Here is a 14,144-nt window from a genome sequence, read left to right as displayed (position 1 = left end):
CCCAAGCTCATGTCACTCGGCTTCAGTGAAGCCCCCTCGCTCTTCTGCCCCGGGTTTTGGGCAGAGCCCTCTCCAGCCTCAGCTGGGAAGCACAGGGAGCCCTAAACAGACAGAGAGGCTCCAGGCATTGCCAAACACCCCGCTCCAAAGGAACCGAGAGAGGCAGAGCCCCTGCTGCCTGCATTGAGCCTGGAGAGTCCAGCAAAAAAAAGGGGCAGCCACATCACAGAGATAATATATCCCAACCAGCGGGAGAAACAATCCATGTTTGGGATGAAAATACGTTTCCTCCCCATGGAAAAAGTGAGGCACCACTTGACTATCTTAATTGCAGTATGGCCTGTCCTGTGATCTTGGTGCTGCATGCCCTGCACCAGGCATTATTACGTTTCCCTTTTGTTTCCCACACTGATGGCCTCATCTCTTCATTTCCTTCTTAACCTAACTGAATTGCGATGCAGGGGAAGAGAGCTTGGGTGGGGTACAGCATAGTCTTGTCAAAGGGTTTAGTCTCTGGGAGATGAAAGGAATCCAAATCCAGCCTCTTCCTCAGAACAGGACTACAAAGGCTCCTTACAACCAGCTCACACTCTGGCACACTTCAGCTGCAAAATGCCAATAGGAGAATGGGCATCACTGGAAGGATGTGCAGCAGGTAGGGGCATCAGTTAGGACAGATCTGTCGGCAGAAGGAATCCACACGACACCAGCCCCTAGGCTGACAGTCCTTAGCCTTACAGGGCTGAAAACCAAGCACACCTCTTCATCCTGCTGGGGAAGGGGCAAGGCTCAGCTGAGCTCTGTCCACGTACCATCCTCCTCCTCGCAGGGATCCACACATGGGGCTGCCAGCAGCACCCTTGGTGCTTCCCCTTTCTGCTCTGAGCAACCAGTGCTGCTTTCAAACAGAGCCTTACGTCCCCACACCTCCTACCCCATACCCTGGGATGCTGGGGAAATGTGCCAGTTTCCCAACCCTAAAATCGGTCACTGTATGCTTTTTTTATAAGAACCTGCTGCCCTGTTAAGAGTCCCAACAGGGTTTTTACTAGGCAAATAGCCAGCTAAGCATGGGCAATGCCTGGATCTTGACTATTCATTGCTGGGTTATAAAACCTAAAGTTCGTATTAATCTTGCCAGGGTGATGATACTGGGATACCACAAGCAAACAAACAAGCGAGCTTTATAGCTTCAACAATGATGAGCTGAGTTCTGACATTTTACACTCCATTTGATTTGGCAGAATTGCAAGATGGATAATGAGAGGGCAGAATTTGGCTTTGAAAATACAATAGCTACTGTGACAGTCAGCCATTATATCCCATCTACATACTTCCATACATAGTACATGAAATAGTGCACAGAAATCTCCCTGTCTCAGAAAAGTGTTGTCGAGGCTGAAGTCAGGCCCCTACATCTCATTTATCTGCTGTGGAATACAGAAGATGGAAAAGGAGCAAACCAGTAAAAGAAAGGAGTATCTCTGGGTCCAGGTTATTGAATACAATCCCAGAATATTAGATGGTTTCACAGGGACAGGTCACTCAAAGCTAAATATTTCACACCTGTGACCGATACTGTGTTCCTCCGTTTCTTGCCGCTGGGTTTGTGCCCCACGGGTTGCTTTACGGACGTGCTGAGCTCTCGGGCAAAACTCAGATCAAGCGACAGGATGTTTTTGCACAGAGACGGCACTAGAGAATACTTGGGAGGAGTGTGAAAGGAAAGAAACAAAAAATAAACCAATAACAGATCCTAGTTATCTTAAATTGGACACTCAATATTAATGAATAGTTCTGGTTTATCTTCTCACATTTTCTCAGTTTACAAAAAGTTATGCCCTGGTGCATACAAACACATACACACCCAAAAGCAGCAGTAAGACAATACTTGTAACTAATTAGTGAATTATACAGACACCACAGTATGGAATGTTAATTAAAAAAATAAAAGCCATCAGGATCTTAGTTATTTTTTAATAGCACAAAATAAGAATGTGCTGGGACACACAACAATCCAAAAACCGACTACTGCCTCCATGTACTGAAAAAAGAAAGCATTGGGGAAAAATAAGGAGTGCTATTATAATAAAGGGCTTCATCAGAACACATGCAGAGTTGGGCTGATTTCGGGCTATATTAGGAAAAAGTAGCATTTGAGCTTAACTTGACAACCTTGAGCATGTCCTTTCTAGTATAATTTTGGTAGCTGATCATGTGAACAGTGTGTGCACATGTTTGTACACAAACACCATATTAAGACATTTAAGACATGAGAAATATTTTATCGTTCTATTATTATTTAGAAACTGTACTCAGGAGATTCTTTCAAGATCTATATTCATATTAAAAGCCAACAAATTATTACTAGACTGACATAATAACCTTGCTCATATATTCATTCTTGTTTCAATTCAGAATAACAAGAAACATTAGGAAAATGCAGGATAAACAATATGCTTCATGATTTAGAACTCTCAGGCAGTTCTGTAAAAAAGATTAATTTTTAGTTGCTCTATACAGACAAAGACAACACTGGAAAAGGGACTTGCAGCAAATCTGCGTTTTTGTAATTTCTCATTTAAGCCAAGGCAGTTTTTAGCTAATCTTGAAAACTTCAGCTCTCAAAGAAACAAATAATTACTTTTTGTTTGTAATATATTAAACTAAACATTTCATTTTAACCCTCCCAAAACACACATACACACAAATTCATTCATTCTTCCTTGGGGCCAGATTCTGATACCTTTGCTGAATAAAACCGAAAGCCATATATCTAAAGTTCTGGTCGAGCAAGTTGCTTTCTTGTATGACGGTACAATAACATTATTCCTGAATCTGACCATCTCTTCTTTAAATTTTATTGATGTAGGGTCAAGCCTTACAATCGATGTTTAAAGAAATCCCATCGATTTAAATGTTTAGCTGTTAATAAAGACTAGTGCTTTTCAATGGCGCTGAAGTCAGTTGTTGTGAGGGTCTGGAGGTACTCGGTGTCCCTGCAGAGTCAGTCTAGAAGTTATCGTCTGTATTGAGGTGCAGATCGGAGTGTCTCTGTTGTTGGTGACACACAAATACAAAGTCTCAACGGTGGTATCACCTCAACAGCAACAGGAGAAGAGAAGTGGCCCAAACCTGGGATTTTCAGCACACTCCATGGTATGCGGTGGTTGTGCATATTCCATATACAGAAGGAAAGTGTGCACGATTCTTTAGGTGTCCTAAAAGTAGATTTATCTTCAGCCTTTACTCTCCACCAAATACTCAACTGAAAAGCCTACCGTTTTCCCTGTAAAAGGTAATTTCCCTATGGAAAGCTTCTAACTGAGCGGAATTCAGAGCAGTTTCGGGATTGTTTCCCGTCTCCGTAAATCTGACCATAGGGGTCTCTTGAAAGAAAATTGCTAAGAATTTCCAACTGGACTATGTAATCACAGCGCCTGGTATCAAGAGGAGGGGGAGTGACATGAAATCACTGACTTGTGACATACATTCCTCAGCAACAGCAGCTGCTGCCTAATGACAGCTAATAAAGGGAATCTTCCCTTGACAGAGCTGCATGCCTGCAGTGGGACTGGAATGTGCCCCAGATAAATCCACTGATAACCTAGGAAGCAGAGATCACACCCAAAGAGTATAAAAGACAAGCTTCGGAAGAGAGAGGCTAGGACAAGGAAGAGAAAGACCTGAAGAGACATCTCAGAAGAAACAGCTTGAACTTCCCTCTTTCCAACGAACCCAGCACCATGGACACTAAAGGCTCATTTTCCTGTGGCTTCCTCTTGCTGCTGCTCATCCAACTCCAGTCCAGCAGAGCCAACCCTATCTACAGCCTCAGCCCTGCCAAAGAGCTGGCCAGCATGGAGGTGAGGACTCTCTTCTTTTGCAAGGTTAAACTTTTGGGGTGCTTAGCAGAGTGTGAGGTGATGTTTTTGCCTTTCTTTTGCATCATCTGATAGCCCTATCAGCTATGAGGTGATGTTTTTGCCTTTCTTTTGCATGATCGGATAGCCCTATCAGCTGTCATATGCTGGGGGACAAAGTCTCAGTTCTTCACAGGGGTTCAAAGCAGCTCTATAGAACAACACCCTCCAGTGCTGGGTTCACTTGAGCTTGTGGGTAGCAGTGGGAAACAAAATTCTGATGTTGTGAGATGTCTGCTTTGAGTTTTTGGTTCTTCTTCCCCTAAAGATCCACCTTTCTGGGAACAAAGTCCCAGAGAGGGGAGAAAATCATCACAGTAGCTCTGTAAGAACAAATAGAAAACTTTCAGGTTGGCTCCTGTTCATCCCACTCAATGGCAGAAAGAGTGAAGCAGGACAGCCATACGGCTCTAGCTTTGTGATTTAAGAGAACCGGCTGCATGTGGATGGGAGGTAAAGTGGAGCACCCAAAGTCAATCTTTTAGAAAACTTGCTAGAGGAATAGTATGACCATTTAGTGTGACTCACCCAGAAAAGCTTCTAGAGCTATGAAATTACCAGGAGCATATTTTAATGAATGATAGAGAACAACCATTGTTGCAGCACAATACAAATTTAAGACTCAGTCTTGCAAGATAAAGTCTGAAAGGTCAGACCTTTTCTTCTACTGGTACCAGTGACCAGCTTTTCACAGCATCAGACCCTGAAATAAACTCCCTAACATGATTAGGACAGTGTCTGCCAAAGCTAAAACCATCCCATGCCTCTAGGCTGTTTCCAGCAGCTAGCTGAGAAGAGTGGCTTCCAAATGTGTTCACTGTCAAGCAAGCCATAAGGCTCACTCCTCTCCATTCTACTTCTAGAGACGAACAATTAGATTCCTCTAATTCATTAAGCTGCCCTTGAGGAGGTTATCTGATCCCTGTTACACAAAGCTTTAAAAATTATAGAGAGTGGTACCCAGGAAGAAGTCACATAGCAGACATAAATTTAGCATACAGGTATTTTCAGGGAGATGCATGTTACTTTAAGGAGCAGCAATCCTGTAACTCCTGGGGCAGAGATCAGGGAAAACACCAAAAGCTTCTCCAAGTGATGCCCATTGAAATAGCCAGGGGTGACAAGCAAGTAGATGGTCTTAGCCAAAAAAGAGAAAGCCAGCTACTGGCAAGCAGCATTGCAGGCAACTTCTGAGAACGTGGGAGTGGACTATGGATTCAGAGGTACTTTGAGATTGTGTACCATTTGTGGGTTGAGTAATATCTCCCTGTGCAACTCAAACCTTGCTTTTTTTCTCTGCCAAGAGCTCTTCTAACCTTGCCAGTAAGATACACTTTGGTGGTAAGCAGGTTCAATCAGCTCTCAACTAGAGCTACCCATAGGTGGGATTAATGTGAACAGGGATTTGCTGCAGAGGACAGAGCTCAAGTACCACCAGCAACCACAGGATCCAACCCAACAGTCTCCCTAGGGCTGGCTATGGGACCACTGATGAATGCAGAATCGGATGACTGGAAGAGCTAGCAAATGACCACAAAACTAGGAGATTCATGAAATTAATCCCTCTCTTGTAGGCTCTGCTGGAGAAACTGGAGGATAAGTTTGCAATGATTGAAGCCCTGGAGTCCAATCCTGACCTGCAAGAACCCAAAACCCAGGAGGAGATCCCACCAGAATTCATAGATGACAGTGATGACCAGAAGGCTGAAGCCAGGCTAGCACCCAGCACCCCTCTGTCCTACAGGGACCCCTTCCTCAAGAGACTGAGGGGGCTGCAGATGCCCAAGATGATGAGAGATTCTGGCTGTTTCGGGAGGAGAATTGATAGAATCGGCTCCCTGAGCGGAATGGGTTGCAATGGTGAGTCCCGCCTAAGCCATTTCGCTGAATAGAGCAGACTGCACCTGTGTCATGTGACAAGGGAAGAGCAGGTTCTCATTTAAGTCTTTAGTAACACACAGTTTGAGAAAGGAATTCGTTATAGCCTAATACTTAAGCTAGTATTAGTTTTTCAAAAGAAATCCCGTGTTTATTGATTTGGTAGATAAAATCACTGCTGACAATGGTGGCATATACTGAGAGAGAAACAGATTCTAGTAACATTTATTTCATGTTTGGCTTGCAGGTTCCAGGAAGAATTAGGACAACCTCCCTATACCCTACTCTGAAGAATGCTTTACAGTACCCGTTCCTCCCAAGATGAAAGCCGGATGCTTTCTAAGCTCTTCCACAGAAAGTTATTCCTATTTTTATTTATTTATTTATTTATTTATTTGATGTTTTTTTTAAAAGAACATTTCTTACTCTAGCACCAAGAGACCATCTTTAAATAAAACTAACACATTAGACATTTATGCTGGACCTCTCTCCTGTCTGTTGCATTAAAATTTCTTGTATCTTCCTAAAGTCAAAAGCCTATGTTTTATTGGTACTCTGGTACCCACAAGGCTGGATCTTATTTACACAAGACTGAGAAAGTATGAACTTAGTAGAAGCAAAAATGAATTTTTCACTACAGTTTTTCCTTCTGCACTAAGAAATTATTACAGATTAGCAGGGAAAAAAAAGCTTGCTCAACATTGAAAGACCAATATGAGTCCTCCTATAGACAGGGTGTCAGAAACAAGAGGGTCCTTTAGCTAGTACAGATTATTCAGTCAAAGAAAGTGTCACAAATCCCTCATGTAAGCAAAATTTACATGAAATAAAATAAGAAAAATCATAACACTCCACAAATTTCAAGATCACCAGAGGGAGGAAAGGGAATTCATTGTATATGCTTTCTAGCACTGACCAAATAAAGGTTACAAGCATCAACTGAAAGATACATCATTAACTGTGTCTTGTCTCACTCTGCATGTGGCTGAAGCACTGATCCCCAGTGTTTCTTGATGGATCCTCAATGCGCTTGAATCCTATCACAGCATTTCTCATGTGAGGGCATGTGGGGTCACTCCAATTACAAAGCAGCTTGTACATAACATTTATCACTTTCTGGGAGTGGCCCCTCATCAAGTTGTTCTAAACATGGCTAACAGGAACACTGCAAGTCTGATAAAGGTTTCATTTAAGCCTTTGTAGCTAGATTTCACACCTATGATCTGAATTTGTCCCAAACCACATTCTCCCCTCGCCCCCAAATAGGGTTATACGGCAAGACCACATTCAGTTAGCACCCCAAGGACCAAACAGCTTGGATTCCCAAGTGAGCTACAGCAATGGCATTGAGCCCAGGCTCAACGCAACTGTCCAGTGATTGCACATACCACTAGAAACTGCTTTATTTTGAGCATCTAATTTTGGGCACATTCCCAGCATTCATTATTCGAGCACTTTGGAAAGCTCGTTCAGGGCCTAAGAACACAGCAGCGCCAGGACAGACTCAGCTGTAGAAGTCTAATTCCGATTTTGCTTATGCATATGCACACAGGGAGGCAGACGTGCCAGAGCCATGACAGTTGCTGACAACAGCTCTCAGGAGCCACAGCTACAGCGAAACCACAAGTCTGAGTGCTGAACGGCACACCCCTCCTGCACATGGCTGTTTACAGCTCAGGCTGCTGTACCGCTTTAATAGGGCTTATGTCACACATCACATTTCTGACAAGCTGCCCTCCCAGTCACTCCCTGTACTGCTGACATGGCCTCTGAGAGGCACCTGCATGCTCCCTGCCACGCTGGGCCTTGGGATTCTTCCTTAGGGAAGAAGAGCAGAAGCCTACTCGGGTGGAATTATTTTGCTCTACTCCAATGGGAAACAACACCTAGTGTGACACAAATCGCAAGTCAGAGCCTCTCTCCTTCCAGCAGCACCAGCCAAAGACAAGATACTCTGTGCAATAGTGCCCACATCGGTTTCCCTGGCAGGAGAACCAATTCCCAAGCCAAGACTAGCAGCAGCTACCATGAGATGTCTCCGCAGTGAAAAGCTACAGTGACCTTGCATTTACTCAGAGGCGATTTCACAAATCAAGGTGGTGTGAAGTCACCCTTTGGGGAGTCTTTGTGGGGACAATGGAGCTTTGTCTTCTCAGACAGGCTTTCCAAACACCCCCCCATAGCCATTTGTTTGCCACTGCAGCCAGGTGGGAACCTGCAGGTGGATCCCTCCACACTAGCAACAGGCAACAGCCTGACTTCTCATGTGTTGCTATGTAGGAAAGTAAAAACAATACTCGTACTCTAACAATAACAGCCTTTGCTGGAGCTGAATTTTATCCAGTCAAGCAAAACTTGCATAGACACTGTAAATTGTCCCTCCCTGTCAGCCCCTCAAGGCACAAAACACTAATGAGTTCAGTGGAACGTGCTAAAAATGGCAAGAAGAGTTGGCGCTGCCGGACCCAAAGCCAGGTGGGTCCAGTATTCACAGCAAGCCAGTTCCCGGTGGAACAAGTCTGTATTGGCTTGCAGACAGTATGTTAATAGACCCTGCGGTCTGGGAGAACCTAATTGAGAGTAGGCAATCTAGGAAAAAAGCATCTCTGTGGCTGGATTTTTACTGCTACTCCCATAAACACACTGAGCTGTAAAGCTCCCCCAGGGAAATCTCACAGTCAGGTCAGAATAGAACTGCACACAGAAACAAGCACTTGGAAAAGCTGAATGAGAAAAACTTAGCACTGATCAGCTCTACAGGCAAAGAGCATCACCCGCAAGGACAGGCAAAGCTACCACTGTTGCTGTGAGAGCTGGAACAGCCAGACCCAAACAAGCACACAGACAAAAGCAGCCCACTGCTCATGGAGAAAGCAAGGACATCTGAAAGCTGAAATATCTCTCTATAGCTGTACTGGTCGCTTTCTAAAGAGGGTACAGAAAGACTGTGGCCAAGAGGGTGCATATGGAAAACATAAAAGGCTCCACTAGGAACTTGCTTTCAGCAAGGCCAGGAACTTCAGCCTGCAGGTACAGAAATGAAGGGTTCCGGAGCGAGCTAGCAAGTGCATTAACTTATCCTCCGTTTCACAGAACAGCCACATACACTGTGACCCAGCAGTATCAATGGCAAGTACCACAGCTCTGTTCTTCACCGAAGATCAGGAGGCTGACCTTTACAGCAGGGGAAGAAAAGAGGCACAAGCAGTTACCACAGCACAGGATGCACTACACGTTCATGCTCTACCTTTGCAGCAGCTTGGACTTACGTTTATGGCTCAAAGGACAGTCCTGTTGTTCCATATACACATCAGGTGCTAACCTGACAGCCTTTTATTTCTTCTGCTGCTGCTGTCACAGTTGTCACAGTTGCACATGCTATCCATGAAAGGATGCAGGCATTCTTTTTAACTAGGCCTTGCTCTCTTCCAGCAGTAGCCAGTTCTGCACAGACCCATATCTAAATGTGAGGTAGCTTCCTTCAGGTTTGTAGTGGATCAGCCTTTGGTGCCTGTAAATTTTGGAAACTAATCCTGGTAGAACTTTTTGGAGGAAAATATGGGATTGGACTGGAGGACAAACAAGCAGTACCAGACTCTTGCAAGGGCATGAACTGAAGATATGTTAATCTTCAGTTCTACATTAATTCCTATGAAGTCTTCACACCTATCCAAGATACATCTCAAGTCTTCTAGAGAAATTTCCCCTAGGGGAAGGTAAAGTTGGTGACGTGTCAATAATAGTGTAGGAAAAAGGCTAGTGGCCATACAACCAAACAAGCACTTGAGAGTTTTGCTTTAGGAACTGTGCTGTGAGTTAGCCCCAAGACAAGGAATCAGGGTAGCTTGTAACTGTAAACACTTCAGAAACAGTCCAACCACAGGATGCCTTTGGGACAAAGCTATCACTGCGAAGCAAGAGCTGATGTCAAAAGCAGCTAATGGAGGTTAGGTTCCAAGTAACTATTCAGCACTGAGTATGGGGCAGGGTCCTGAAATCCTGCCCTCCACCCTGTCAGACAATAGAGTGCTTTATAAACCTTAATCAGCCCCCCACAACACAACACCTAGGATGCATCCAAGTACTGTCATGCTCATTGTGCAAAGGAAGAAATATTCCCTCCACCCAGCTCTAATGGTATTTGCCACTTCCTGCAATGCCAAACTCCATTCTCGCTTCCTAATAGCTTCTGGCAGTAACCCTGACTGGCAGTGTGTAATCCAGCAGCTTTCTTTCCTTTGAACTTTGAAATAGAGTAATTACACTAGCATGCTTCATGCACACTGTAAGGCACAAGCCTGATTTGGAAAAGTGGTCAGGTCGGCATGGAGGTTTTTTTGCAAATTAGGTTTGAGGGTTCTTTCCTCCTCAGACATTGCACTATCCCCTTCCAGCTTCCCACTGGATGAAATGTTTCACTGAAATCCCAGTCCGCAGGCAAGAATGCCAAGAGGACCTGTCACCACTGCTTTCTTTCTCTAAAAATCATATGTGAAGTATAGGGCACACATCCTTCCTGCAGTGAAGCATGGAGCTGTGCCAATTTGCATAACAATCTGGCCATATCCAGCTTGCTTGATTTACTTTCACTGAATCTTGGCCCCCAAAGGCCTTTGCTGACTGACATCTGCTTGGTGTGTCCCAGTCATCCTAGGCAGCAACTCTTTACGTATGATAGTACACTGGCACCATGCCCAAAGACAGAGGCTACCAGCAGCATGGGCACACAGTTCAGAATTTAGCAGAAAGCCTGTTGACAAGTCTGCTGTGTTGAGAACAGCCTCTGCCCAAGCCTCTCACTTGCTTACCCAGAGGTACAACTCCCATTAGATGCTTGGTGCCCAGTTGTCCAACACTTGTCTCGATTTTCACACTGAAGAAGGGAGAGTCCAGAGGCATTGTTGAGAGACAAAGGAAGTGTGATGCTTTCTGGTGCTTTTCTCACACCTCACAGCTATCCCACAGAGAGATTCTCTAGCATAGGCATCAAGGAGCTGCTGGGAGAGTCAGCAAGGGTCTCAGGGTTCTCCTGTCTTTTCTGTTAGTCATGAGTTCTTCAACACAGTATTGTCTTCTATGTTCATCTATTCAAAATGGTATATATGGGTTCCAGTCTCCTGCTCCTAGATGCTTAAGAATCTCTACAATGTGTGTTAAACCATACATGGCCCATACAGCGACTCATGCTTTTATTTCTGCAGTTTTGAAACAGCCTGGAGAAAGGGACATCCTGCTTACTTTTGAACAGTGATCTCAACCTCACAAACCTCACAAACTGATACCCCTCACTTGCCAGATGGTGGTGGAACCCATTGCTGTCTCATTCCAGCTATGAACAAGCTTTTTCACACACTACATTTGAAAACCTACAGTGGATGCTGAAGAGGCTGTGCTTCAGCACCCTGGACAAGAAGAGCAGCTTCATTCTCTCATCTTACACTCAAGGGCAGCCAAAGCTCAGGGCAGCCATCCTCTGTTTCTTCCTGTGTGTGCTGCACGATACACACCTGTATGTGTATGTATACTTGCTAAAGTAGGCAGCTTGTATCCTTCCAGCAGAGCAAAAATAATAATTAAAAAAATATCTCACTGAACAACACTAAATTCTTCTACTAGATACATGCTTTACAAGTAACAGGGATCATGACACATGGTTGGATTTAATGAGTCTATAAACCTCAGTAGAAAGGGATTTTAATCTAAACATGAAGTTGGTTGCTTTAAGCATAAATGTATTACACAGCTTTTCTAGTAACTGCTTCTATCAGCCATGATAAAATACAAGAGAAACCACCACTTATTAACTGGTTTTGATCCTTCCCTTCTTCAGGCAAGAAACTTTACTGCTTTTATCCTCTGCAATAGGAATGACCTTGCATATAATCTTGACGCCGAAAGCAGCCCCAAAGCGGACAAACAGTCTAACCAAGTGTCTGGTACCTCCATCAGTCCAGCTGGCTGCTTTAGTAGGTTTGGCTACAAGAAAGTTGCCATTACACCTAATTGTCAAGCTGTGTCTGTAAGCATGGACAGACACACCTCTCCCACCCCTTTTTTTCAGGGGTGGGAGGTAAGAAAGTAGATAGAAGACAGATAGTCTATTTCCTCCTTTACTGTTATGCTAAAGTGGCAGTTGATGTACCTCAATTTTAGGAAGGAAATGCTTCTCACTCCCTCCTACATTACTGCATTTATGACTGAAGGCAGTAGCAGAGCTGAAGCTGAGTTCCCCCTGCTTTTTTCTCCTGATGACTCTCTTCTACCCTGATTCCTTTCTAGGACCACAGCTTAAGACCACCATGGCACTTCTTATTTAGCTCCCAAACACAGATTTTTCCACTGTCCCCTCCCAATAGATGCTTTTATCTATTTCAGGCTCTCCCTGTCATTACATAAACACCAAGCGAGAGACTGAGGGCAGGAGCCAGATGAGCTGCTGGCTAACTTTGTAAGAGTGCATCAGAGCGCTACTACCTGCGTCCTGTACAACACAACTACCGGATCCAGAGAAAGAGCACAAACATGGAAGGAAAGGCAGTAAGCTTTTTGGGTCAGGTATTTCTATAGTGCCTAAAGACTCTACTTACATTTTTGGCCTGTAAGCATGTGATGAAAGATCAAAAATTGTCACAAGTTCTTTTCTGTAAGGTATAGAGCAGGATAAAGCAGGAAACATGGCCACAAACTAAATAAAAGCTAAAGATGAAATTAGGATTTTTCACATCGTGGAGAAGCCACCTGTAAAACTAGAGGTGCAACACTGCACTCTTAAGTGTCTTTCATTAACTTACTGGGAGGAAGGTGGAAAGCAAGAGTTTTCAGGTAAGAAAGGCAGCAGTCACCTCTAGCACAATGTGCTCAATTCAGCTCCTTATCAAACACTTAGTAATTCCCTTCTTTTAAACAGTGCTTGTGAGAGAACACGGGATTAGAGCGGTCACAACCTAAAGGATTACACCAATTCCTATCTTTGCCCAGCCTCAGAGCACCTTCTGCACAAACTGTTAGATCCAGACAGCTCATAAATAGCATCTACTCATCTACCTCAAATCATGTTCTTGGGTATTGCCATGTTCTGCTAGTTTATTATAATAAAGGGCAAAAATAAGACAACACTAGAAACATCAAAAGGCCTTGAAAGTGCTGAAGGAGACACACAAACATTTTACTCTCAGACACGTTATGGTTACACGAATACTCCCCAAGTGCCATAGTTCAAATAAAAATATATTCATACAAATTTAAAAAAAATACAATTTATATACACTGTGGAATTAGCTTACATCATTTCATAACAAAAAACAGTGCAAAAAAACAAATGGAAAGGTAAGTTGCTACCATTGGAATGGCTCACAGTAAGTTAACAATTCAAAACCGCATAATTAACACTGCACAGGAAACCATGAGGCAGGGGAGAATGCCCCATACTACCCCCTAACTTTTGCCACCAATACTAATCCAGTTCTTGGTTACTATTCCTTTAGTGTTGCTCTGAGTAAAAGGTTACAGGCACCTATGTTAGAAGTAAGTTTCTTGGTAAATCAGTAAGCAACCAGAGCCAGAGTAGAAGCAGTTAGTGTGTTGTAAGAAAGGAATTAAGTGACCAAAATGTGAGAACAAGACTGATTCAACACAAGCCCCTTCACATCAGTCCTTAGCAGAAGAGAAACGCTGCATCTCCAAACATCAGACAAACTTGTAAGTCCCTTTCTGCAGGCTACATAACAGTGACTGCTCACTGAGATTTCCCTGTAAAGCAGCTGACAGCATCTCCCACCATCCTCATTTAAAACTTCTTTACTGAAGGAGTGAAAGGGGTATGTTTTCCAGCTGAAATGTTTGAATAGGACAGATGCATAGGTAGAGCAGACAGCACTGACAGCAGGCTGAGGGCAAGTAGCCTTCTCATGGGGAAATGCAGCTGGTGCTCAGACATACCTTGAGAAGATTTTTCAGCCTGTCTTGTCTGGATTGCCTAACTCCAGGCCTCAGTGGCGATGACAAGACATCCTGCAGCAAATATACTGCTGCAGTTTGTGTCCAGAAATAAAACAGAACAGGATCAGCTCAAGGCAAACAATCTAAGGAGCCCTATTTGTGTGCAGGAAGGGAAGGAACCTTCCACACACAATCACTCAACGTGAGCAAGACGAAAAAGACTTGTCATGGAGAGACACAGGGCATTCTTGACAGGTCCTCTGATACCATGGGATTGTTAATTCCACATTAGAGTGATCTGATATCCCACCGGAACAGGATTCGTGTGATTTGTAACTGACCACGAGCAGAGATCCTTTAAATGAAAGGTAGGTTAACAGAAGTGTATTTCAAACCTACACTCCA

General features: G+C 43.9%; 1 protein-coding gene across 1 annotated transcript; it reads left to right on the top strand.

Annotated features, from left to right (window-relative positions):
• The first annotated feature begins 3,657 nt into the window (after window positions 1–3,657).
• LOC104157921 (natriuretic peptides A) lies at window positions 3,658–6,399 on the top strand. The gene is made up of 3 exons (XM_009695468.1): window positions 3,658–3,866; window positions 5,498–5,783; window positions 6,049–6,399. Exons 1-3 carry the CDS (start codon window positions 3,747–3,749, stop codon window positions 6,063–6,065), a joined length of 423 nt encoding a protein of 140 aa, XP_009693770.1. The 5' UTR covers window positions 3,658–3,746; the 3' UTR covers window positions 6,066–6,399.
• The last annotated feature ends 7,745 nt before the right edge of the window (window positions 6,400–14,144 follow it).

Source organism: Cariama cristata, unplaced genomic scaffold (genome assembly GCF_000690535.1).
Source record: "Cariama cristata isolate BGI_N322 unplaced genomic scaffold, ASM69053v1 scaffold1552, whole genome shotgun sequence".
Taxonomy (NCBI): Eukaryota; Metazoa; Chordata; class Aves; order Cariamiformes; family Cariamidae; genus Cariama; species Cariama cristata.
This window is presented reverse-complemented; position numbering and strand designations above follow the sequence as displayed.

Bases quoted from the DNA above. Each gene is read 5' to 3' on its own strand.
- LOC104157921 (XM_009695468.1), top strand. From the start codon at position 3,747: ATGGACACTAAAGGCTCATTTTCCTGTGGCTTCCTCTTGCTGCTGCTC. The intron at 3,867-5,497 runs GTGAGGACTCTC...CCTCTCTTGTAG, and splicing joins AAGAGCTGGCCAGCATGGAG to GCTCTGCTGGAGAAACTGGA.